Source organism: Corythoichthys intestinalis, chromosome 7 (genome assembly GCF_030265065.1).
Source record: "Corythoichthys intestinalis isolate RoL2023-P3 chromosome 7, ASM3026506v1, whole genome shotgun sequence".
NCBI lineage: Eukaryota > Metazoa > Chordata > Actinopteri > Syngnathiformes > Syngnathidae > Corythoichthys > Corythoichthys intestinalis.
The window spans coordinates 26752798-26780324 of record NC_080401.1 but is presented as its reverse complement, the minus strand read 5'-3'; the positions used below and the strand labels follow the sequence as shown (position 1 = coordinate 26780324).

The window sequence follows — 27527 nt, the reverse complement described above, 5'->3', positions numbered from 1 at the left end:
TTAAAGCGGACAGAGACCCAGGATTTTTGAGCGGACCAGAGTTTGTTTGTTTGGTCTGGACTAGAGTTCGGATGCACGTTCAAATTTACAAAACGAAGTGGACTACCTGAGAAAAAGAACTCTGGTCCGTGTGTCCAGGAGTGGCTTTACTGTAGATGGGTTTGATCTCTTTAGGCCTCCATTTAGTGCGGAAAATTAATTTGAAACTTCAAAAATTTGCATAGAAAATGCAGTTCACTTTTTCATCCGGGCCAAACCGCTGGTCTTTAATATATCGCAAGTCAAGCAGGTTTTCCAGGCTACTAATTCCTAAACCATTGAACCCATTTGGATGTACAACTGCGGTGACCCCTGAGTAATAAAACAGAGAGGGAAGGATGGATGGATGAAATTACCTACTAGTTAAAGTTGAAAGCCTACAGTTAAAGCTAATCTTGTTGGTTTTATTTGGTGTTTAGAGCCAAACTAAGAAAATTCCTTGTCCCAATATTCATGGACCGAACAGTAAAAATGTGATACTCATGATCCCTGGACATAAAACAGTTTGCACAGGCCATCCATATTATAGACACACCTACTTTGCAGAATTGACACCATACAATTTACCATCATTTGTTCAACTCCCAAAGGTCTGGAATCTGGATTTAAACCAAGGATTACAACAAACCTCCAAATGCTAATATTAAATGCAGGAATAGAGCTACCTCTCGTGGTCACCGTCCATATTGCAGCAGTGTAAAAATACACTGCTGAGAAATGTCATATAATTCCCCCCAAAATATCAGAAAAACCTAGCCAGTTAATATTCACTAATTTCACTCAATGATATATATATATAAATGACTATTCTGCAAAAAAAAAAAAAAAAATTGAGTCCACAGTTGAGATGAATTTGCGCTCTCCCCTACTCTATATTAGGCTTGACCGAATCCCTTGCTGAGGTGGAAATCAAAATTTGGTACGTGGGGGTCGTTTAAACCGCCATGGTTGCATGACTGTATATAGATTTTTACAGGTGTCGAACTCATTTTTGCCTCAGACTACATTAATTATGGTTTCTGTTGGAGGTCTCCATTTTTTTTGTATTTTTTTCTTTAATGCAATTAAGATTCATTTTGAAACCCTTGGTGACAAAATTTGCTTGTAACACCTCAGTTTTTTAAAGGTAACATCAATTTAAATTATATTTTAACAGGAAACATTGTGTCAATGCTCATGAATTGCTTTCGAGGGCCACATAAAATGGTTTGGTGGGCCGTATCTGGCCCCCGATCCTTCCAGTTGACATCTGTGCTCCGGCATAAAAGCACAAACATAATGCAGAAACTAAGCAATATTTGTCTTTAGAGTCAGATGATTGAGAACATCGATTTGTGAGGAAAGAAGAAAAAAAACTCAATTCACCAACTATGGTTGAGTATTTATCGGGAGGGTTTCAGCTAAGAAAAAAAAAAGGGAAAAAACTATAGATTATGAGTTCAAGTACAGATAAAACAATCAATCCAGTCACTGCATGCTGTTGCCTCAATGGTACCTTATCAAATACATACAAGACCAGGTACACAGAGAAAAGCCTTACGTTGGCAGCTGTCTTGGATTGAAGAAAATAAAATTAAATTCCCCTGTGGCATTGAACCAAAGTAAGCATTTACAGTAGTAATAGTACGATGGAATCTGTAAATCCACACAACGGTATACAACAGCAGAAGCAAGATAAAAACAATGCTTAGGGGAAAAATAAGCGAGGTCTGCTTGTTTCTCAGCCAAAGGTGAATAAGTCTTTATTCACCTGCATCAACGCATCTACACTAACACTTGAAAGTTTTTCTTGGCTAACACCTACATTTGTGGCCTTCACTTCAGCAGCTTTATCTGCACATCTAATAATGATGAGAAAATATAAATTTTACTTAAAATGATTGGACATGTGAATGGTTTTGCAAATCAGGATTTAGCTAGTATAGCTAAACAATCTGGTAAATATTAGCAGTAAGAAAAAAGGAATTTCATGAAGAAATTATTTGGTGCCATTGGATAGAGATCCGGTCCTCCAAGCAAAGACAATCCTGTCTCTCTGTTTGCGCCAAAGCCAGGTCACTACCCGGCAGGCCAGATGGGAGGAATACATGGGCAGTACATTCGTTGTTATACTAAACTATTATTTAATATCCGTGCAAATATTAATGACCAGTCTATTAAAAAAAAAAAAAAAAAAAAGCCAACATCCATCTTCAAGTTTTAGGTGAACAGTTGGTCCATTGAATCACAGATACTCATGATTTACGGTGTTAGGGGACACAAATACATGAGGTGTTGCTGAAAAAAGTCCTGCGTAAAATTCACGCTTTAAGAAGACATTGTTTAAAATGGTCACTCCATTTGGTCCCAGCAGGTAAATTCTGCATGAGTCCAAGGAATTCTGTGTGTCTATAAGATTGGCCGGTTTATATTAACTGGCCATGCTAAATGCAATAAGCAAAGGCAAAGTGAAACGGCATCAGTAGGAGGCCACGTCAGTAGTTCTTTCCAAGCTGGGTGAAGAAATCTGCCACTTATTGGAAAACAGATAGCCAGGTTGTCTGTTAACCTTATGTAACAGTTGCTCAGTAAATTAGGATCTGCATGACGAGCTTGGCAGAACTCCCACATGTAAAAAGGCAAGCAGTCAGTGATCTGAGACGACCATTGTTCAGTCATTTAAGTTGAATTGAGGCTTCGGTCACACAGCTCCTTATAGATTCGTTTGCGAATACGAGGCATGTCATCCTGACTGAACAGCAAAGGCTTCTTCACAGAGAGACATCGGCAGTACTGGTAAATGCAGAAAGACGAGAAAGCAGTTAGATGACCTGAGAATCTGAATTAGAATGCCATAATTTAAGCTTAAATACACATTCGTACTTCATATGCCATTCAATATGAATAGGAAAAGGTGTCAGGCAATGAAATGATAATGAAACATGCATAGGACAAGGTATAAAGGAAAAGGCCTTAAAAAAAAAATCCTTTCTCACCTCAAGGACAAAAACGCCACAGTCACTGTCGTTTTTCTGCTGAGGAATACCCTGAGAAGTCAATGATTCATAGTTACTACGAAGCTGTATTAAATGAATTTATTTTAATGGCAATGGATGCAGCTGACATGTTTGTTCATTTTACGTAGTACAAAAATGAGCCATGTAGAAACTAGAATCTTAACTTTGTCATACATCCACAATATATGTGAATAGTATCACATTTTCTGTACAGATAATTATTGTGGAGGGCAACCAGTAATTAGAGGATCATAAGTGAAGGTGGTAAAATGAAATGTAAGTTTCTTGTATTTATTCACGCAGAAGTGAATCAATCAGATGAATTCAAAATATTAATGGCCTTATGCGGAAATCCAATACGTGACAAGAAATTTTACTCAATTGTGGTCATTCAGGAGTATATTTCATAAAGATATCCAGAGCAGCAGAGCCTCTACCTAGTATTTGTCATACCTAACAATTTGCTTTAGGTGGTGTGTCAAACTTATTTGAAACTGTGTTTAAAATGCAGTATATTATACTGTATATGAAATTTCAGACAAATAAATATTTGTTCTTATCGCTACAGTATAAAAATGGCTCATGACTTGCCAACAACAGGAAAATGGGGCTCACAAAGTGACATTTGAGAACCAACAGTTTAAATTAAAAAAGAAATCCCTAATGTATTATGACATATGTCAACATTTCAACAAAAGAAGGAATCAACTAGTCAGAACTGGGGAAACTCCATTTTGCTCCGTGATAAATCTGCACATAAACAAAAAACCTGATCTCAAGATTGATTGAATGAGACATTAAACATTTATTGTAGTAAACTAGAATGTGAGGAAAGTCAAGTCAAAGTTCACTCAGCAAGGAAATACCATACTATAATTTGATTGACCAAAAATAAATAAATGGCTAACGAATAAATGAAAACACTACTCGCCAGCTAAACACAGTTCAGTATGTTTTTCTTTTCACCGAACTGGCCAGTCACACCTTGTGTTCCATAGCATAGCGTTTTGCAATACTGGACTTTGTAAGCAGGCTCCAAAAAATCTTCAGCATCTGTTTTTATTTCACTTGGGCTTTTAGGTATTTCTTTTACACTTTTGGAATGTGACTGCTGTGGTTCTCATTTTAGGTAAAATATATTTAAAAGCTTGTAGTTGAGTATGACCACACGCAGTATTGCAACAAGTCTCAAGACCAGTGCCATGAAGCAGTACAAGTGTTGTAATGTTGGTTGGTATGTGTGGTAATATTATGATTAAAGGTATCATTATAACACCACCCTAGTTCCTTGCTTCCAATGCTGACGTCCGTGGCTGGAGTTAGAACCCCTTGATGCTTATTGTCACAAATTAGTGACATTCCAGATTAAACCATCTTCAATGTTTTTTTTTTTTTTTAACCATAGATTCCTGTTGTTGCTAATTTGCATCATATATAAAATTATATGTATTTCAATATTATTACCTCTAGTATCGATTTAGAAATCCAGCCCAATTTAATATCGCGGAGAATTACATGTCAAGTATGCAGAGGTGGGTAGTAACGCATTACATGTACTCTTTTACGTTTACTTGAGTAACTTTTTGAGAAAATTGTACTTCTAAGAGTAGTTTTCAAAGCTATACTTTTACTTGAGAAAATTTGTGAAGAAAAAACGCTACTTACTCCGCTACTTTGGCCTCAACAAGAGTCGTTACATTTTTCCTCTTTATTCCACATATTAGATTTATTTTTTGCTAGCAATGCCAAGAGTAGAGACGTGCCTGGTGTATGACCGGGATAGCGCTACCGATTTCACCAATGAGATGTCGCAACAATGATCACATGACTCCATTATACCAATCAGACGCAAGCTTGACGTTCCATCTTCACGCCAGCCTGGTTAATCATGTGGTGTCTTTAAAGCACCGTAGAAAATGAAATATTTGATATAGAGTGCTGCTCTCAACATGACTCGAAAGCGCGGATTTTAACCTCTCTCCCACTTTTTATTTGGCACCGATTGACCACAGAAAACTGGAGATATGATCCTTTTAATTTTAAAATAGTAATTATAAAGGAACTATTCACTATTGAAACTAGGAACTACTTTCTCCACCAGAGGGCACTTATGCTCTTTGGACGAATAATGCTTCATTAACGTATTTTTTTCCCTCGTCGGAATTCAATGATTTTTTTTGTTTGTTTGTATTTCTTTAGCTTAATGTGGTTATGTAATGGGTTATTGTACAGTATCATTACTACAACAGTCCATAAAGATAACTAGGTTCTCAGAAAAAAATACCATTGTTTAAAAACATAAAAATAAAAAATCTAACAAAAATATAAGCAGTTACTCAGAATCTTACTCATTAGTTGAGTATTCTTTTCACCAAATACTTTTTTACTTGAGTACATTTTTTGGACGACTGCTTTTAATTTTACTTATGTAATATTATTTTGAAGTAACGCTACTCTTATTTGAGTAAAATTTTTAGCTACTCTACCCACCTCTGCAAGTATGGTATATTTGGCCACTTAAAGACACTATTATAGCTCTGTAAAATTAGCTGAAGAAAACTAAGGAACGAGTAGGAAGATGAGAGCAACAATCAAGTGCCGAATTTTCCAGTTCCAAGTAACCAGGATTCTCAACACGAGCACGGATAGTGGGCGTTTCTACTCGTGTTAAACTCACTTGGAATAAAAATGCATTATTTGTGACAGACAGTCGTGTGACTCGAGTATCAGGGGGTCATCCCTAATATTTATGAGAATTCGACTTTTTCAGAAAGCCAAGCCAAGAGGACTAACTAAATAGCTTTAATAATGAAATTCTGGGAACTCGCTAATATAATCTTGCAAACCTGTTTAAATTTAGCACCAATTTAAATTTTGATGCACAATAATCAAGTCGACTCATCAATCAGTTGACAAATATGACAAAGAAACAGACCATAAAGAGTTTTTCAGAGTATAAAAAATGATGGTTATGCAATCAAACTAATTGGACCTACATACAAAGTTGTGTACCAGTATGACTTAGCTGAGAATAACATTTATTTTGAGGTTACCTTGATGATTGCAATCTTCCAACCTTTCAGGAAATCCGTTTGTTTCTTCTCTTGAGCTTCGGACTGAAGGTATTTCATTATGTTCTAACAGAGAAACACACACAATTTTCTCTTAAACATAAACCAATAACAGCTGTCAAAACAAGCTAATTGTGAGTAAAAATATCTGCAATGGATTGATATCGTCATCCACTAATCAATGTAGTTGACTTGGTTTAGGAGATAGGGCTAGCCATGACTAGTGCCAAAAGGACAAGCTAAAATATTCATCATCAGTCTTCAGAGTTTTATTCGAATTGGTGCTGTTCTGGAACTACATCATTTTATAAAAGATGACAATTTAGTTAATAGTTAGTGTTGGTTTGTGTAAAATAATTAAAAACTTCACTCACATCTGCAGTATGTCGAAAGACAATGCCTTGGCTGTCAAAGTAATTGATGGTTTTAGTTGCCATGGTCACAGTGACGAGAGACCAATGGATTTCTAAGTGGATGGGAATTAGCAGTAGCCACTTGGAAAACAAATCCACCTGAAAATAATTCAACAAAATAAAAAGTATATTTAATGTATACATAATAAAATAACTGAAATCTAAGTAAGAGAATAATGGACCTGCATTATGTCGAAATCGATATAATCCAGCTATCTACTTACTTTTTTGGTCCATCTCTTTACACCTTCATAACCCTTGGCATCCAACTGCTTGTGGAAGAAACTATTAAAAAAATGAACCTAGAAGGGCAAACGCAAAACCATTAAATGAGAAAAAAAACACGTATCGGTAATAGAATAGAGTATATTGTTCCGGCTGTATCCTAAATGATAATGACATTCTAATTTCTAATTTGACTATTATAATATAGTACAATTCATATTATTTTTTTATTCTAAACTCTGAATTCATTATTCCAACCATCACTTACATGGTGCTGGGCTGCTTCCATAATCAGGTCCCCATACGTGTTGATAATCTGAACAAGATAGGGGGAAAATTGTAGTGTAAATAATAATATAACTGTCTCTACATGGCACTGTGAAGTGTGAACACCAACATAGTCATAGTTCAGCTTTTTTAAATTTGAAGAATCATGTTTTTTTTTTTTTAGAAAGGGGGTTAACCCATGCTCGAGTATTCCTGTGACATCATGGTGTGAAGAAAGTGTGTTGAGTTGTCCTATGAAGATAAAATTGTCAGTCCACTTCTCTTAACACTTCCCGTGCTCATTACGCCTCACACAATACCTTTTGTTTTTTGTTTTTTTTTAGTGAGCATTTTCAGACATTTGACTACTTGTCCACTCGCCTGACTTTCTTTTGCTGCTTCTAAAACCTCATTTTCTTCACTCCCATATCATAATAATGTTGTGTTTCTTGCTGTCTGGTTTTGGATTAAGCCCTTTTCAATCAGAAGACACTCAGTGTTGCTACTGCCTCTCATACTAGCAACCTAGTGAAGCTAGCAAAGCCTTCTTGAAACAAAGGTACACTGCAGTAAAGTATGATGGAGTTGTAAATCTAAATAATTAGGAGCAGCTTTGCGTGGTTTGAATCTTCCCCCTTTCAGAAACAAGAATTATAATGCATTCAAAATATATAGTGTGGAAATGTAAATGGTGTTATACTTGTATAGCGCTTTTCTACCTTAAGGCACTCAAAGCGCTTTACACTACATTGTCATCTACCTACTGGTGACGCAGCACCAGGAGCAATGTGGGGTTCAGTATCTTGCTCAAGCATACTTAGGCGAGTTCATCAGGGCACACAATCGAACCCTTAACCTCTGGTTTGGGGGACAACTACTCTACCACTGAGCCACACCATCCCCGTACAGTGTACGGTCAAATGTACAGTAACACACTTGAAAATGGTACATTTAATATTTTCAGATGAGCACTTGCACAGCTTTTACAGTATGTCCACCTCCGGCCATAACCATACAGTCTTGAGATTACTTATTATTAGGGCTGTCAAAATTATCGCGTTAACGGGCGGTAATTAATTTTTTAAATTAATCATGTTAAAATATTTGACGCAATGAACGCACATGCCCCGCTCAAACATTAAAATGACAGCACAGTGAAACGTGTACTTGTTGTGTTTTTCGGAGTTTTGTCGCCCTCTGCTGGCGCTTGGGTGCGACTGATTTTATAGGCTTCAGCACCCATGAACATTGTGTAAGTAATTATTGGCATCAACAATGGCGGGCTACTAGTTTATTTTTTGATTGAAAATTTTACAAATTTTATCAAAACGAAAACATTAAAAGGGGTTTTAATATAAAATTTCTATAACTTGTACTAACATTTATCTTTTAAGAACTACAAGTCTTTCTATCCATGGATCGCTTTAACAGAATGTTAATAATGTTAATGCCATCTAGTTGATTTATTGTTATAATAAACAAATACAGTACTTATGTACCCTATGTTGAATGTATATATCCATATTGTGTCTCATCTTTCCATTCCAACAATAATTTACAGAAAAATATGGCATATTTTAAAAATGGTTTGAATTGCGATTAATTGCGATTAATTATGATTCATAAATTTTTAAGCTTAAATTTATACAAATGCATGGCTTCAAGTGAGAAAACTCTCCATGCCTAAAACATTTTTAACAAAGCCCAATTAAAAACAAACTGAACACAAAACCCAAATGTTAGATATTGTCCACTGCAATATTCAACACCTTCACTGTCAAACTGCTTCACCTTGATTATTTGAACTGCCTGAAAATATCACCAAAATCTCATACACATTTTATATTTATATTTATTTAGATTTTATACTTTACTTTATACAAGTCACTTTTGAGATTTTAACTCATCCTGCACTGTAAAGGGAGATGCTCCACAATTTCATTGTACAACTCCATAAAGACAATAAAGGGCTATTCTATTCTATTCTTATCACAAGTTTGTTTATCCGCATTAATGATAACCTATATCTAATGGAATGATACCATTAGGGAAAAAAACAAAAAGACTATCAATTTATTGCACGTGTTAGGCAAGCACTCTATAGGCTTCCGCAATTAAATAATTAGCGGACACAAGGGAAATTTGTTTTTTTTAAATCAGGCTTGAGGATCAATGAGTATACGCACCTAGAATATACCTATCAACATTTATTGTGATCCATCCACAAAAAAACAGGGACAGCAATTTTAATTCTGTATTAATTAATGTAATTAATCAGTCCTGAGATGAAAAAAAAATCTGACTTGAGGATTGATGCATATAAATGCCTAGAATATACTTACCAAATGTCATTGTGATCCATCAAAAACAGGAATAGATAAAAGAAAATGATCACATACATACCAATAACAATACAAGCAACAACTTGGCACACCTTTAGCCTCTAATAATAATAATTCATATGCAAGAATTCTGGCACAACGCTGTAGTATTAAACCATGATAATGTTGCTGAGGATGCTGAGCAGTGCCATGGATGTCAAGTGTGGGATCATAAATCGTGTTTATGGTTGTATTACAGTCACCACAATGTTAGAGACTAATAATATGAAACGCTACTAAACGTCCAGCCCCATTGCATTTACAATGTCAGCCATCTCAATGGAGATTTTCACTTTCCAATTCCTGTACCTGATCATTTATCCAGTTCTGCTCCTCCAGCGTGCCAAGATCTTCCAGGCTCAACGTATGTTTGTTATGGATAACCATGAAGCCGGCTACAGGTGCAGAGGCTAGTGCTGCCTTATACCGTCCGACCTCCTTTTGGATGTTTAATCCTCTAAAAATAAATATTATTTTTGAGAAGAGCACATTGCATTAAATATAAAATATTTAAATATTAAAATATGCTGAGTGCACATGCACTAACAGGTTGCTGAAGTCATCGTGGTTGCTGTTCTTCTTAAGGTATTCCAGGATATCGGTCTCACTGAGAGGAATGAAACTGCCATATTTTATGTAGAAGGTCTCCAAAAACTCTGAAATGAATACAACATTGGTACAACATGAGGTTTTCATTCCTTGAAGTGATTTGAGTTGATAAGACACTGACAAAACTCAGTGCTTACAATTCAAATTCAACATGCCCTTCTACAGTGCAGCAATCAGAATTGATCAACCAAAGCACCCGAGTTGCACTGATTACTGTTAGCGTTATATATATACATTTTTAGGCCCCCTGCTTAAAAAAAAATAAAGCCATATTGAAAGTGAAATTATAGATCACGTTGAAATATACCCCTATTTTTATGTTTCCTTTTTTTCTTTTCTATAACAGCATTATTTTTTTTTATGTACTATCCCAAAATTTCAAATGTAAATTACACTTTAGAATCTCTGGTGGACACAGTAGATCTTTTTACCATTTAATGACCATCAGTGTGGTTATAATGATGTACTATATTAGTGCTGCAACGATTAATCGATTAACTTGAGTATTCGATTAGAAAAAAAGATTGATTAAATTTTGCTGCTTCGAGCATTCGTTTAATTAAAGTGGGGTTGTAATTGTTTATTTTGAAAGTGTTTGCATTGAGTTTTATTGATTTGGGTGGCTACACTGCCTACTAGTCTGCCTCATTTCACATAGCTGAATCCAGCTGCTCCATGTTAAGACAAACATAAGCGATTGTTTCAGCTAATTTTTTTTTGAATGCCTTCGTAATTTAATTTATAGGAATATTTAGCCATTTTCTGTGGGAATATGTGTCTGAACCATTTGTTAAGCGCATTGTTTAAAAAAAAAAAAAAAAAAAAAAAAAACTCAGTGTTTCATAGCATTTAAGCAAGCAGACTTTTGCTATTGCAGGAATTTTTCATGTTCCTTATCCAATTACTTGATTATTCAAACTACCTAGTTCATCGATTAATCGACTACTAAAATAATCAATAGCTGCAGCCCTATACTATATAACATGAAAATTGTTTTAGAAATAAAACAATAGGCCACTTCCATGTTATGAAATGACAATACAATAATATTAAGAACAATACATTTTATTTAAATGTGCCTTTCTGACACTCAAGGACGTCAACATAAATGATTAAAAACACATGGTTAAAAAACGTAGTATATGTGAAGAAGACTACTGCACGTTTAAAAAAAAAAAATAAAAACACATCTTACCATGGACCAAACTGATTAGTCTCTCGAGGCTATCATGACTTTGGGCACCCCCATTAGTCTTTTGTACAAATGTTTCTTCAGACGGATTATTAATCATCTTTTCCTCTTTCTCCCAAGTTCCAGGGTGACAATACAAACTATGGTCTCTTAGTGCAGGGCAATGTGGCATGCTGCATACTGTAATAGGACAATGGTGTGAAGAAGAATCAACAGCAGAATTTCCACTGTCTGTTTCCATGGGTGTTGATCTGGGGCTGTGTTCTGCAGGTGACAGGGCATTTCCATTTGACAAAGTAGGTGACGGACATACAGCCAATGGCTCCATTCTGTCAGCATTCAGTGCTACATGCATCTCTGAGTCGTGAGTCTGAGGACTCCCTGGCATTGACGGAGAAGCTGATTCTGCTGATGAGTAAAGTGTGACATTTCCTGGTTTACTCAGGTTACTTTTGTCTTCAGGTTTCTTCTCTTCAGGTTCTGCTTCAAATATTGACTCTCCATTTCCAATCTGCGATGTCTCCGATGTACAGTTCAAATGCTTCTTATGAGACAGAGACTCTGACTGGGTTTGGGAATTTTTAGAATTTATAATGTCATTTTCAACACCTTGCTTAAATCCAATGGACAATTCACCTTTTGAAGCAAGCACTGCTGGCACAGTGATTTCTGGTAAATGCATCTGGCCATTGTCCATGTCATCCCCATCCAGTAGCGAGACACAGACCCGTGAAGGAGCAATTGACCCTGACTGTTTATTAGATATGTTCATACTGTCCCACATGTCATTTTCATCCCCAGCTTCCACGGAATCCTCCTCTGTCAGGTCAAAGTCAATAATTCTTGTGAGCTTGCCCCCACTTTTTCCTTGTAGGGTGTCATGGACGTTCCTTTCGGCAGGCCTTCCTCTGCCTCGTCCCCTTCCCCTCCCTCTCCCCCTGCCTGAGGTTTTGACATCGTGGCCCTTTCTGTTGGCGCAGCAACAGTCACATGTCTTGGGAGTCCTCTTTCTGCCTGATGTGCGGCCATTGCTTATGACTTGTGTGGGGGTTGTTGACTGTGTGGATGACCTGTACAACGATGGACTTGAGTCAACTTTAGGTGCTATTTTAGGATGTACACCTGGTGACCCAGCTTCTGTGGGCTGAGAGACATCTGAAATGGAGATAACATCCGAGGTTAAGAGTTTATTAGGGATACTAGATGGGCCCTTGTCAGAAGTATCCGTAACAGGCAACACTGGAGGTGGTGCTGCTAGCTCAGGAGGTGCTGCCTCTGTAATATTAGGCGGAAGAGATGTTTTCATTGGCGAAGCAGAGTTGCTGTGAACCATGACGTCCTCCTTTGGTAGTTTAACCCCATCCCAAGACTCAACTTCAAATCCAAATCCCCTTTACATCCATGTGGTGAGGCAATATTTTTAGTTATGTTAATTAATTTCTTTTAAATTTGCTTAAAATCAATAAAACTAGTTGTCCTCTGGCTTTTCCCACCCAATGACACAGGTGGTGATGGTAGTAGAGAACTCAGTGGGGTTGGGTAAGGCACCGTTGCAGGTATTTACTGTGCGTAGGAGTGGAGTTCTTCCAAAATTGATTCCTAATAGAAAAAAAAAGAAAATTCACAAGTCAATACATACGGAATCAAAACAGATAATAAATTAATTTAATAATAAATAATAAATTAATAATAATAAATAATTATATTAATATATAATGATATATGGTATGATATATAATAATAATAATGATAATAAATTAAAAACAAAAATGTTTGACTCGGAGTACAATATAATTATGTCAAATATTTAGCTACTTGTATTGTTATGCAGGAAAACGACTACAGTTAATGAAATAAATTTAATCAGACTTGCCTGTGTTTAAAAAGAATACAAATAATAATAAATATTTTGTTGAGCGCGAACAAAAGCTGGGTACTAAACTGAAATGTACGAAAATACACATACCTGAACATACGATAGTTCTATTCAGGTCTCAAAAACCATGATCAATTTTTAAGGGAGATCATTTGCCGAAAGTGCCTGTGCCCGTTTATAGGCTACTCTGTGGCCAAATAATGAAGACGTCAGCCAAAATAACAGGATGTAAAAGTAATTATTCTCTTTATATATGCACAGATATATTTAAGCATGTACCTCTTTGTTCGCATACGCTTGTAAGTTATTTTGTGGACTTTTAAAGTTAGTCAATATCCTGAAGCTAACGGCGTTAGCTAGCTTCAGCCAAAACAGAAACGAGGCATCTGAGAACAAAGAGCAAGTTTTGAGTTCTAATTCTTACTGTGCAGAAGCCTAACGGTTGAGGGGGAAGTATTAAATAAGCATGAGTATACGTAACCTTGTCGTTGAGTTGATAAGAATTCCGTATCATATTATGATACCATACAAGATACAAGCATCAAACTATCGGCGCTCATTGATGGCGTCACGATGTGAGTTGGTTTCGGCTAATCGGCTCTTTCCGGAGACTTTCACGAATGAAGCTACGTGTGACCGAGCAAGCGCCGGTGTTCTCAAAATCAGTAAATACTGTTTGAATTAAAAATAATAATAATACAAAAAAAAAAAAAGTATCCTCCTATTTTAAAAAATAGTATTGATAACTAAAAACTATAAACAGGATATATTTTATTTGCAAACATTTCATGTCGTGATTGTCGTCTAATGTATTTAAATCAGGTTAATGTGGTGTAGGGTGTATAAGTGTAGGGATCTGAAGTTTGCAGAAGTATAAATGCTTAACTTGGTTTCTTGCTTTTGCCATAATCATATTCAACTGTGATATACCTCTCCCCATCTCTTAAATTGTATTATTGTTTTATCATTTGATAGTGGTGGTTATAAATGACTGGCACTGTCACAGCAAGTCAATAGAATAGAATAGAATAGAATAGAATAGAATAGAATAGAATAGAATAGAATAGAATAGAATAGAATAGAATAGAATAGAACTTTGTCAGCAAGAACGTTGTCGACAACGAAATTTGACGTGGCACTCCAGTATAAAAATATGTATTTAAATGAAAAAATAAAATAAATAATAGGAAAACGGATACTCTGGGGCTATAAGTGAGTAATTATAGCTTGTTTGAACTGAATATTGTATGCAACACAGGAATAGTGCAATACAGTCCTGAAGTTAGCAGCGTCATTTGTGCAAAACAAGAACAAAATGTGAATAAAGATTTTCTATGAATAGAAAAGTTGACCGAGCAATGTGCAAGTTCACAGTTTAGTGCAGGTTACAAACACCAGCTGAAGAGCGTTTATGGAGAGTTCAGTTTTTGTGCATATTTAGGGTAGTAATGGCCCTGGGAAAGAAGTTGTCTCTCAGCCTGTTAGTCCTTGTTTTATGGGACCTGTAGCCAGGGCCGGCCCAGCCTATACACAGACTATGCAGCTGCTTAGGGCCCCTGACCACTAGGGGGGCCCCAATCTGGCAATTGTTTAATTTATATTCTATTTTGTTTACTACAGTTTGCTTTATTTAACTTTTGTGAGTTTTGATACTTGATTACAAGCTTTAAAAAAAAAAAAGTTCTTCCTTAACTTCTTTCTTTCCTCTTTTAGAAAAAGGTTTGGCGCTATCTACTGTAAGTACTGACAATCCTTTAGGGTGAGAAGTTTGAAGTATGCAGTGCAACAAAATCTGATTAATATAAAAAATATGGACGTATGGTTTGGATTGCATGTATGGGTTTCACAGTACACTGTGACGAAATGGTGGGCCAAAAATATGGGCCCCTTTGCATTATTTTGTTTAGGGCCCCCAAATGGCCTGTAGCATCTTGAGGGGAGCCGGTGCTCAGCGTTAGAGTGGAAGAGACGTGGTGTCCAAGTTTCACAGACTGTGGGCGGTTAGATAGAAAGTTCATAATCCAGTGGCAGATGGCAGAGGAGAGTCCGAGGTGAGAGAGTTTCTCCTATAGAATATCCGGGATAATGGTATTGAAAGCTGAGCTAGTCCAGAAAGAGCATCCTTACATAGCTCCCCCGTTTCTCAAGGTGGCCTATCGCGTTGTGGAGTGCAATGTTTGTGGCATCATCAGTGGAGCGGTTTGCCCTATAGGCAAACTGATGAGGGTCCAGTGTGGGGGACAGAAGGTCCTTGATGTGCTGGGAAACTAGCCTCTCAAAGCACTTCATGAGCTCATGCATAAGTGCAACAGGCCTGAAGTCATTGAGGCTATCTACTGGTGACCTCTTGAGGATCGGGATGATGGTGGAGATTTTGAGGCAGGATGGAGCAGTGGCATGTGACAGCAGAGGCATAGCAAGGGTCCCCGGGGGCTCCAGGCAACAAACAACATGGGGCCCTTCGAGCGTGTGCAAGTAAGAGGGACAGTTGGACTTGGAGCAAGAGAAGAAAGAGTAGCAACACAAAAATACCACCATCGGATGCGGAGACTTTGTGTGAAATCAGTAGTCAGATTGGCCCTACGACCCACCAATTTCAAATTATTCCGTAAAAACCACTGATTGGTGGAATACCGACCGAAATGAGTATTAAAATTGCTAATAAAATCATTTAGGATGACTTTAGATGCAAATATGTTATATTTTTCTTATAGCGTATTCGACAAGGAATACAATACACCCTTTAATAAACTTTTTGGGGGAAAAAATCACCATTTCTTTAAGTAGTCACATGAATAATGAGGTGGCCTGTGAAAATCATCGTCAAACAACTCGGCTAGGACTTTCCAGAGAGTACTTGGGGAGTCACTCTCTAAACAATCATGAGGTATTAATAGCTGATTGGACTTTCTTAAACATGTGTAATCTACGTGAAATGGTTAGTGCTGACTGGGATTGATAACAGATTCGTCAGATAATCTGCCAAATGAGTCTATGGAATTGAAATACTCCCTACACTTGTCGCTGCGACAGTGCAGTAAAACTGCGTGCGCCAAATCTGTTGGCCCCCAGGGGCCCTAGGCAATTGCCTGGTTTGCCTAATGGGACGCGACGCTTCTGTGTGACAGGGACTGGTTGAAAAGCGTGGTGAAGACCCCTGATAGCTGGTCAGCCCAGTCCCTGAGCACCCTCCATGGTACTCCATCCAGACCAGCCGCTTTCCTGGGGTTTACAGACCTCAGCACACGTCTTACTTCAAACTCCTGAAGTATCAGTGTACTGTTGCTGGTTAGTGCACTCAAATGTCAATTTAACATTGTATCTCTATATAATCTGTAAAGATGAGATTGTTTTATTTTTTTTTTCATTAAAATATCTGAATTCCAGTCTTACCCAAATACAAACTTTAACATATGCATGCATGCACATGAATGTACTTACTGCAAATACTATATTTGTATGGAGCGGTGCTCAACAACTTTCTGTCAAATAGCTAGGCAATACATTATTTAGGGTCAATATTCACGGAATGGGCCTGACTACTGTAAAATTGCTGAGGGAGTTTTACCAAAACAAGCTGAAGCAACAAACTCATCTGAGTTTGTCTGACTTGAGCTTTGCACAACATGAAGGCAGTGGTGAGGGTTGCTCCTCAATGCTCCTCAGATGAGTGTGTGAAGAGGAATTACAGTTGGCAGGAACTTGCATAAGGCGTGATGTGATATCACATTGTCATCAATTTCAATGTTCTTCTCATTTGTTTAGCACTTTGAAAAGACACTTACAAAATGGTTGGCTATTAAATCACAAACTTCATAGATAATACACTCATTTTGATATATGGTATGTATGAAACAGTTGGAATCAAGCACACAGTCACCTTTAACAATCCAACAAAGCAATGATCAATACCTCAACACACTGTAAAATTATATTTAATTACAAAAACAAAGCCATAGAACAATAAATATATTTACCATATAAAGAGGAGAAGGAAATATACACAAAAGTAACATCAGTAAAGTAAAAAAATTAAAAAACACATTAAAAAGGCCAACATAAAGGGTACTTATACATAAATTCTATTTTTTCCACAAGTACAGCAAAAACAGTGCGGAAAAGTCATGATGCATATTATTGCTGGAACAAACCAATAGTATATTAAACACAAATGTTCATAAAACATTTGAGTCCAGATGTTTAGATTTAAAAGTATCTAAAATACAGAATATTTGTGTTCACCCAGCAAAAAGAACCACATTAAAGATAGCATTACAGTCCAACTGAAATAAACATAATCTAGAGCTATGCATTTCTATTCATACATAAGGTCAGTGCTAAAACATTTTCTATTAGGATTTTTTATTTCTACGTACAAAGAGTTCAACACCACTCTGGGCATTTCATTAGGCTCTAGTGCCATAGAGTGCCTTTTTAAAATGAAAATTTAGCATATACAGTGGGGCAAATAAGTATTTAGTCAACCACCAATTGTGCAAGTTCTCCTACTTGAAAAAATTAGAGAGGCCTGTATTTGTCAACTTGGGTAAACCTCAACCATGACAGACAGAATGTGGAAAAAAAAACAGACACTAAACATTTTTAAAGAATTTATTTCCAAATTAGAGTGGGAAATAAGTATTTGGTCACCTACAAACAAGCAAGATTTCTGGCTGTCAAAGAGGTCTAACTTCTTCTAACGAGGTCTAACCAGGCTCCACTCGTTACCTGTATTACTGGCACCTGTTTTAACTCATTATCGGTATAAAAGACACCTGTCCACAACATCAGTCAGTCACACTCCAAACTCCACTATAGCTAAGAACAAAGGGCTGTCGAAGGACACCAGAGACAAAATTGTAGACCTGCACGAGGCTGGGAAGACTGAATCTGCAATAGGTAAAACGCTTGGTGTAAAGAAATCAACGGTGGGAGCAATTATTAGAAAATGGAAGACATACAAGACCACTGATAATCTCCCTCGATCTGGGGCTCCATGCAAGATCTCACCCCGTGGCGACAAAATGATAACAAGAATGGTGAGCAAAAATCCCAGAACCACACTGGAGGACCTAGTGAATGAGCTACAGAGAGCTAGGACCACAGTAACATAGGCTACTATCAGTAATACAATGCGCCGCCAGGGACTCAAATCCTGCACTGCCAGACGTGTCCCACTGCTGAAGCCAGTACATGTCCAGGCCCGTCTGCGGTTCGCTAGAGAGCATTTGGATGATCCAGAAGAGGACTGGGAGCATGTGCTATGGTCAGATGAAACCAAAATAGAACTTTTGGGAGCATGTGCTATGGTCAGATGAAACCAAAATAGAACTTTTTGGCAGAAACACAGGTTCTCGTGTTTGGAGAAGAAAGAATACTGAATTGCATCCGAAGAACACCATACCCACTGTGAAGCATGGTGGAAACATCACGCTTTGGGGCTGTTTTCCTGCAAAGGGACCAGGACGACTGATCTGTGTCAAGGAAAGAATTAATGGGGCCATGTATCGAGAGATTTTGAGTGAAAATCTCCTTCCATCAGCAAGGGCATTGAAGATGAGACGTGGCTGGGTCTTTCAGCATGACAATGAACACACAGCCAGGGCAACAAAGGAGTGGCTTCGTAAGAATTATTTCAAGGTCCTGGAGTGGCCTAGCCAGTCTCCAGATCTCAACCCCATAGAAAATCTGTGGAGGGAGTTGAAAGTCCGTGTTGCCCAACGACAGCCCTAAAACATCACTGCTCTAGAGGAGATCTGCATGGAGAAATGGGTCGAAATACCAGCAACAGTGTGTGAAAAGCTTGTGAAGAGTTACAGAAAACGTTTGGCCTCCGTTATTGCCAAGAAAGGGTACATAACAAAGTATTGAGATGAACTTTTGGTATTGACCAAATACTTCTTTTCCACAATGATTTGCAAATAAATTCTTTAAAAATCAAACAATGTGATTTTTTGTTTCTTTTTTCACCACATTCTGTCTCTCATGGTTGAGGTTTACCCATGTTGACAATTACAGGCCTCTATAATATTTTCAAGTGGGAGAACTTGCACAATTAGTGGTTGACTAAATACTTCTTTGCCCCACTGTACTTTCAGTTCAACAATGTGCCATGTACTGTACATGTACTGTAAATTGGATTTGTATCTACTGTTCATATTAATTATGAAAAGTGCTACATTTATGATTCTGGTGGGAAAAATTCATACAAGCTTTGTTAAACAATCAACAGGAGGGAAAAAAATTCATATGGTACTTCATTTTACCACTTAAATTAAAACAAACGGAATTTGAAAGAAGGTTTGCAAGTATAGTATATGTTGGTAACGGACACGAGTGGTGCAGCAGTCATGTTGTACTTCTGCCTGAAAGAGAAATTTGGGAGGGTTAGAAGTGGGTAAAACGTTTTGGGTTATTAAACATATTCTTAAGAAACTGTTACCTCACAGTACTGGAGTGTGAAAAGTCTTGAAAACCGCAGCGCCGTTGTTCCCTCCTGGTGTTAAAACCTGCAGTTGTACTTTGTAAGCACTGTCACTCTGTAGGCCATGAATTATCACTGCCCGCTGAGACTGAGAGGTAAGAAACATATGGAAATGATGACACATACATGGCTGCAAAACTAGGCTGTATAAACAGTATTTTATTTCTGTCTCACCGGTGCAATTGTCTGCGTCTGAGAGATAAGAGTATCCTCTTGGCCTTTTGCTACCAAGGTGACATCTGATTGCAGCGTCCAAGTAAACTGGAACCCTTGAACTTCTGCCAGGTCCAGTGCATGTTGGGATACCCTCCAGCGAAAAAAAGCTAGTAGTGTACCATTGACATGCTGGAATTTTGCAGTCAGGCGCTCTGGACGCAGTATCACCTTTCTGCCTGCTAGTGGGCGCTCTGACCCAAGGATGGGAAACATTTGATTTGAAAATACTTGTTTTCAAGATCTAATGAGTGAAATAAAACGTTCAAAACGAGTTGCAATCCGATTTCAGTTATCAAAATTGTGATTATGAAAACAAAAAAACATTCTAAATATGATAGTACCTTCAGTGCTGCAGGGCAAAGTTTTGTCTCCTTTGACCCTGATGGAGGAGCAAGTTGGGGTTGTGACCCAGGCAACAGCTTCCAACTCAGCATCAGTTGTCATTGCCACAGCTACCCAGTACTTACATGCAAACAGTAGGCCTGTAATGGTGTAATGAGTACCCTGGAGGGCGAAAATATGGCCAGGTTGTGAGAGGACCAATGATTTAAGTGACATTTTTTTACCCCTTCAGAAATATATTTATTTCATATTGGGAAAAAGATCATGCTCAACAGTTTGAACTTGGTAGCGATTAATGGATGAAAGATGACTTATCAGTTAAAATATACTTCACCGAACATAAACAAATGAATTTCAATCAGTAAAATAAAAGTATTTTCATATGAAATGCTGGGGCAAAAACTATCCATCTTAATCACACATTACAAGATATGATCATCACTGCATCACCCCTCTTTATATCTTTTAGTTTGTGCGGTGAATAACATGTTTCATCGTCTTATTGAATGCATTAACACCTCCTAGGGGTGCCATTTGCTTTTTTTCCCCTCCAGTTGTTTGGCATCTGTGCAAATGACACATTTCAAAGCAAGGAAATCTGAGACACAGATGATGACAAAAGTGAGGCTCGACAAAGTGACGATGGCCGAAAGACATGGTTACAAAAACACAGAAGATGGGGGCATTCCATTGGGAAAAAATGAGTTATGGTGTTGAAACCCAACCTGACACATATTCATATTCACATATGTAACACCAAAACACCCACTCTGACACATCATTAATCAGTCAAAAGTATTGTACCTGCACATTGGCTGTGCCCTCAGTGCCTGTAACATTAGTGCTGCAGGTATGTGGGCGCCACCGCAGAATGTATGGCCCAGGGTGACGATTTCTGGCTGCAATAGAACAATATTAAACAAACATTGAGTGAGTAGGTGAAAAATCAACATGTAAAAATCCTGTTTTTGTACATTCCTTTAATAATGATGGCCAAAAGTGATATGTTACTCATTTTATACCCGTCCAGCTGCCAAAATCTACAGGAGAGAGGACAGTGGCGACACTCCCATGGGTTTGATTTCTCAAGCTACATTTTGTCCGACACTGATAACTGTAGATTGTATCAAAAGAGGAAGCCGACAGGAACAACTCAGAGCTAAAATCCCTGCACGCCCGTACCTTCTATTCAATCAAAAACCTTTTCAGTCAGTGTTTATTTAGCAACATGAAGGAGTTACTCAAAGAAAGCAGTAAAGCACAATATTTTCGTCATAGAATAGGATGTGAACATTTTTATCTTGTGTCCCTCATAACCTTTAAGATAAACTTGCCCACGTGAAAATAAAATAAAATGGTCAGGTTTGCAGTTTTTGAATTTGGGTGAACATACATTACATCATAGACTTCATAATGTATTGATGGGACATGGGGCGCGGGGCCGATTAAGAGGGGGCCTATCTCCGTCAAAGCTGACCGAGTGGAAACACAGAGCTTTTAAAGTTCGAAATTTTTGTGAATAAATGCTTAAATCCCTGAAATTTTTACAGATATGGACCAAGGTGTCAAACCGATTCCAGAAAGGGCCAAGTGGGTGCTGGATTTTGTTCCAATCGATAATGCGCAGAGAGTTTAACCAATGAACTTCCTGCTGAAACAAGCAGCAGCTGACAAAGTTTAACTGATTACACATGTAAAAGATCTAATTGGTGAAAATGTGTCCTCTTCATTGGTTGGAAAGCAAACCTGCACCCACTTGGCCCATTCTGGAATCGGTTTGACAGCTGTGATATGGATGAAAAACTGTCTTGATTCTTGGTTAAAAGCAAAAATAAAAAAACTGTGCAGATAGCATTTATTTTACATAAATATTGTGAACTATGATGCTATTGAGTAAGCAAATTAGCAGTCGCCATAAAACAGAAAAAGAGCTTTTTCTGTTGAAAATTCATGTGATTAAATGCTTAAATCCCTGAATTCTTTATAGATATGGACGTAAAACTGTCTCAATTCTTGGTTAAAAGCAAAAAAAAACAAAAACGTGCAGTTAGCATTTATTCTACGGAAATATTGCGAACTATGATGCTATTCAGTAAGCAAATTAGCGGCCACCATATCACAGAAAAAGCTTTTTCCGTTGAAATTTCTTGTGAATAAATGCATAAATCCCTGAATTCTTTATAGTTATGGACGTAAAACTGTCTCGATTTTTGGTTAAAAGCAAAAAAACTTTGCAGTTATCATTTATTTAACGTAAATATTGCGAACTATGATGCTAGTCAGTAACCAAATTAGCGGCCGACATATGTAAACAAAGAGATTTTTGCATTGAAAATTCTTGTGAATAAATGCTTTAAATCCCTGAATTCTTTACAGATATGGACGTAAAACTGTCTCGGTTCTTGGTTAAAAAAAAAAAAAAAAAAAAACGAGACGTTAGCAGTTATTTTCTGTACAGTAAATGTTGTGAAGTATAATGCCAAAGCTGTAGTGGCTAATTTCCCCCATTTTTTTTTTTTTTTTTTTTTTTACAACGTTTCAAAATGCATGCACGTTGCGAAAAATATAACAATTACCTTGAATCCTCGAACAAATCACTCCTGAGCCAATCCTTTCTGTTTGAATGCAGTATAGCTTTCGTACTTTTTCAACCTAAATCCGGCGTTAGACGGCTGCATGTGACCGACTGCTAATAAATAAAGCAGTGTATGGGGAATGTGTCAAGTCAATATATTATGAAGTCTATGATTACATATTGTTGCTTTTTTTGTTTGTTTAAAAAAACTTTTACAAAACAACCTTGGGATTCTTCCAAGGAAAATTAGAGCCCCAGCAGAAAGTTGTAAAGATACCAAGAGAATGAACCTGCAGTTCATCAATGGAAAAAAGTTATGAACTTACATAAATAATATATTTTTATTGTACGTCTATTCCTGTAGTACTTTTCCGAAAATAATTAAATAGCTAAATTAAGATGGTGATTGTCTTTGCAGCCCAGGATTGTACAGTACCTTTCAGACTATAAATCTGTACTTTTTTGCCTGCGTTGAAACATGCGGCTCATAGTTCAGTGCTTGTATTAAGGCGTGCCTTATTGTCCAAAAATTACAGTGAAGTAAGTAAGTTGTCAGGATCAAATTATATATATAATTATTAAATTAAAAAAAAAAAATCTACAGACTAATGAAGTTACTACAATATCTGTTGGGAATGGGTTTTCTGTTTGGTGTTACTATGTTAAATCAATTTCTGTCATTTTTGGATGATAAGGCACACTTGACTATAGACCCTACCCACCGACGTCACAAAATCACGTGCTCGCTGTATGGTTCCGCCCACTTGTCCGTCATTATGTGTCTGTATTATCAATGGTCTCAATTGATCGAGCAATTTATAATGCATTTCATGGAAGACCCGGTGCTTTCGGATGCCGTAAACTCACTTGATGCGTTGCATAAAAGGCGTTATGTGGAAAAGCTTCAGTTTATCCATTCGCCAGATCCATATTTGATGCCTAAATCGATGTTTATCGACCCGCTGTCTCCGCCGTATTTGCCTGACATCTGCTAGCTACCCTGAACTGTACAACTATCTTGTCCACACAAAATCAGCCTATTCTCACGAAAGTTTGAAAAACTTTAAGAGCTTGGAGGCTTATAAATACTTCGTTGCTGGTTGGGTGAAACAGGTCCTCGTCCACGAAAATTCGGCAGGAATCTATCTTGTGCTTGGAAAGGTGAGTTACGAAATTTTCAATTCAAAATCTTTTGTTATTGCTAACATCCACTGTCAAGTCTAATGTATTTCATGTCGTTTGTCAATGGAGTTAGGGCTTTTAATGTTTATATGGCACTCTCACTACATACATACGTGTATGTTGTCGGCGATTAGCCTAGCAATGATCTTAATTGTGGTTGTCAGCCCAAAACCCTCTAAATATATATTAAATGCATCTTACCAGATATAAAATGACTACTACATAATCTGTGGTAATCGTTTGGAGCCCAGTTTTCTCGTCGAATTGCAGCAGCCCATCTCGCTCTCTTCTCTCCGGGTCTCTCGGAATCCGGTAGAACTTCAAGTCTCTCCGTCTTCTCCGTCTATCTTCTCTGTTATTGCAACCGACCGCCACACACGCCTTCACCATTTTGATTATTAATGTTAACGAGCAGAAAAACACGTCGTAAATAGGAGGAATGTACGTAGCCGTAACAGGGAAACATGATGTGTTGACGGACAATTGGGCGGCACCAGTCAGGAGGAAGGAGTTGTGATGTCACGTGGGTAGGGTCTATAAGCCTAACCAACAAAGTTTGAAGAAAACCGCAGGTGTCCACATTGTGTTATGGGATATTTAGACCATAAGGCATTCACTCCATTAGCCTGTAAAAAAATCTTAAATAAGCCACACTGGACTATAAACCACAGGGTTCGAAGCAGGGGGAAAAGTAGCGGCTAATCGTCTGAAAATGATGGTACTTTGAGGTACAGTAGAAGAAAATGCCATTAGAATGTCTTTTGTTTGTTTCTAAATCAACTCACCATGGTTAGACCTTTTCCAGAAAGCCTTGACCTGTAGCTGACCATTATGATAATGGGGGGCGGCAACCTCCAAGCGAAGGTCACTAGGTACCGCATGATCGAGAGGGGATTCAGGGTGAGGAAGAGAAGAGAAAAGGGGAAGGTCAGGAGAGGAGGAAGAGAAGGAGGAGGAGGAGAGGGATGGAGACAAGGGCTGGGATGGGGATAGTGAAGAAGATGCCGATGGGAGCTCATTGGAGAGGTCTTCACCTTTGGCAGAATGACAGCAGATGGAGTAAAAAAATGTGTTTTTAAAATGTAAAATGAAAAAAAAAAGAAAATTTATGAATATATTGTCTTTGAAAAGAATGTGGCAAAGTAGTAACGACCTTTCCGCCTCATCGTCAAATACCATATGTGGCTACTTCAAGAAATAGAAAAGCTGACATGTTCCATAGCAAATTGTAGCTGCATGTCTGAATAATTGAGCTGCAGCTGGGAGATAATACAGTGCCGGGTTGATCGACAGGCCTGTTTGTTGGCTGGACGACTACTTAACCTGCCATACTCTGCATCTGCCAGTGAGTTTAGTAACATGGACAGACCATGAATTCTATTCTTTAAGACTCAAATCTTTTTTTGAATACAGCTCAGTCCGTTCATCCTGTAAGAAAAAAAAGAAACTGTGCTGAATTCTTCAATCAGTATATTCGAAATATTACTATTATTCGTTTATCTGTCAGATAATTTCTGTGAGAGATCATCCAGTGAGTAGGGAGTCATCTAGACTTTAATCTCTGATTACGTTGCTAACACCAGATTTACAAGTGTACATGTGCATCGGCAAGAAGTACCTATTCACGTGTTTTTTTTCCCCATTTGGCTAAGAATATTAGAAATAAACAATGTGATAGTGATTTCATGAAATTTTGTGGAGAAATGTTCTATGATCCAAGGGAAAAAACAATATATTTTGGGTGAGCCTTGTGATATATAATGGATAATGTACATGAGTTTATGTTGAAAGTAGGGCTGGGTAATACATCGATATAGAAAATTATATCAATATATTTTTTAATTTGATCCGTCCCAACTAGTCGACATTGTCAATGTCATTGATGACGTGAATGCGTCGAAGACCACAACATACCGTCAATGGTTGATGAGAAGTTTAAAACAAAAATTGCTCAGTGTAATGTTGACATTTCGGAGGGTTGGGCGGCAAGAGTTTCGAGCGGCGAAGAGGACAACGGGGAAATATAGCCAAAAAAAGTGGACCAGAGTGTCCAAAGTATAGTCTTATTTTCAAGAAAAAAAGGAGGGTTCACTGTCATGCTCTCATGTTCACCTGAAACGCCATCAAGCAGGTATACTGTATCAAGACGAAGACAGAATGACACTGTTTTACTGATGTTGCCATTATGTGCGTCGTATTAACGTACATCATTAAGTTATTTTATTTCAAAGCAGGGGGTATTAGTTAAAATTACACTGTTGTGTTTCAGCTTTGTGCATTATCTAGCTAACATTAATGGAGCTATTTCACCCCAGTGACTGGTAGAATTGTGTTAGGGCTTGTAGGGACGCTTCTAGTCCCACTGCTTTACGGAATAATTAATGGAAACGTGGCATTAGGCCTGTCACGATAACAAATTTTAGTGGGCGATAAATTCTCTCATAAATTATTGCGATATGCGATATTATTGCGCCCCGCCCCCCCAAATTTTTTTAAACCAATTTACAATAACACAGTAAGAATACAGTATACTGTATATTAATAATACTAAGTAATATTAAGTACACCTATTTAAACGCAATAAACGTTTACTCTTAAATTCAAAAATACTTTTTAAGAAATCCCAACTAAAAACAGTAGACCAGGGGTGTCCAAACTTTTTGCAAAGGGGGCCAGATTTGGAGTGGTAAAAATGCGAGGGGCCGACTATGGCTGACGTCCTTTACGTAGAACAATATATTTAAGCAAATTTTAGCAACCCATTCTGTGTGTCACATTTGCTTTATTATTTCAACAATCTCGCAACTAGCCTTTGTGGCGCTCTCTTTTGACTCTCGGGCTCTTGTAAAATACTGCTGCTGTGAAATTAAACTAGCTTTAAGTTGCTTCAATTTCTCACTGCGTATCTTCCCTGTAATGTTGTCGTACATGTCAGCGTGTCTTGTTTGGTAATATTGACTCACATTGAACTCTTTAAAAACAGCGACTGTCTCTTTGCAAATGAGGCAGACACAGTTGTTGCGTATTTTAGTGATGAAATAGTCCAATTTCCACCTATCCTTGAAGTGTTGGCCGTCGCAATCAACTTTTTTTTTGTTGATTGTCGCCATTTTAGAAAATTGGAAGTAAAGGGTAACACGGGGTAATGTTGCTTAGAGTGCTGCTGCATTTTAGTGGGTAAATGAGGAGCAGCATTTAGTGTGTAAGCTACTTCATATGCCGGTAGGAGTACTGCTGACCAATTTATTAAGTGTGTGCGGGCCAGACGTTATTGATTTTATGACAGAGGCTGGGGGTCGGATGAAATTTGACCACGGGCCACATTTGGCCCCCAGGCCTGACTTTGGACATGTCTGCAATAGACCATGCCTCTTTTAGGTAAAAGACACCAATATCAATACCGCACAGAAACACAGAATAAATAAAATATCTTTTTCAAGGAACAATAAAATTGCACTTCAGTAACTTAAGCATTTAGGCACAGAGGTATAAAGTTGTACGAACACAAACAATTGCACTTCAACAACAACAGAGAAAAATAGATTAATTAAGTAGCAGTAACAAAAATTTGGCTTCACTAAGGCTAGGTTCATACTGCAGGTCTTAATGCACAAATCCGATTTTTTGTCATGTCTGGTTTTTTGGCGTGCCCGTTCAGA

The 27527-nt window shown here is 37.7% G+C and overlaps 2 protein-coding genes across 3 annotated transcripts in view; both read right to left on the bottom strand.

The window, feature by feature from the left end:
- Window positions 1-1248: 1248 nt before the first annotated feature.
- Window positions 1249-13695, bottom strand: senp5 (SUMO specific peptidase 5). The gene is made up of 10 exons (XM_057840109.1): window positions 13551-13695; window positions 11197-12792; window positions 9940-10048; window positions 9702-9849; window positions 7013-7060; window positions 6744-6821; window positions 6481-6618; window positions 6089-6172; window positions 3015-3065; window positions 1249-2811 (listed from the first exon to the last, which is right to left on the bottom strand). The coding sequence occupies exons 2-10, from the start codon at window positions 12524-12526 to the stop codon at window positions 2698-2700; spliced, it is 2100 nt and encodes a 699-aa protein (XP_057696092.1). The 5' UTR covers window positions 12527-12792; window positions 13551-13695; the 3' UTR covers window positions 1249-2697.
- A 3333-nt stretch (window positions 13696-17028) lies between these two features.
- anos1b (anosmin 1b) overlaps window positions 17029-27527 on the bottom strand; it is a 71183-nt gene continuing 60684 nt past the window's right edge. For both annotated transcript variants that reach the window (XM_057842173.1, XM_057842174.1), the window contains exons 10-15: window positions 24654-24902; window positions 20916-21010; window positions 20111-20273; window positions 19728-19960; window positions 19512-19641; window positions 17029-19434 (exon numbers count right to left, since the gene is read on the bottom strand). In XM_057842173.1, the coding sequence (XP_057698156.1) occupies window positions 19513-19641; window positions 19728-19960; window positions 20111-20273; window positions 20916-21010; window positions 24654-24902 (869 nt within the window). In that variant the 3' untranslated portion in view covers window positions 17029-19434; window position 19512. The remainder of the gene's footprint in view (window positions 19435-19511; window positions 19642-19727; window positions 19961-20110; window positions 20274-20915; window positions 21011-24653; window positions 24903-27527) is intronic.

Bases quoted from the DNA above. Each gene is read 5' to 3' on its own strand.
- senp5 (XM_057840109.1), bottom strand. From the start codon at position 12,526: ATGGTTCACAGCAACTCTGCTTCGCCAATGAAAACATCTCTTCCGCCT. The intron at 9,850-9,939 runs GTTAGTGCATGT...ATTTATTTTTAG, and splicing joins CACGATGACTTCAGCAACCT to AGGATTAAACATCCAAAAGG. The intron at 6,619-6,743 runs GTAAGTAGATAG...AATTATTTTCAG, and splicing joins TAAAGAGATGGACCAAAAAA to GTGGATTTGTTTTCCAAGTG.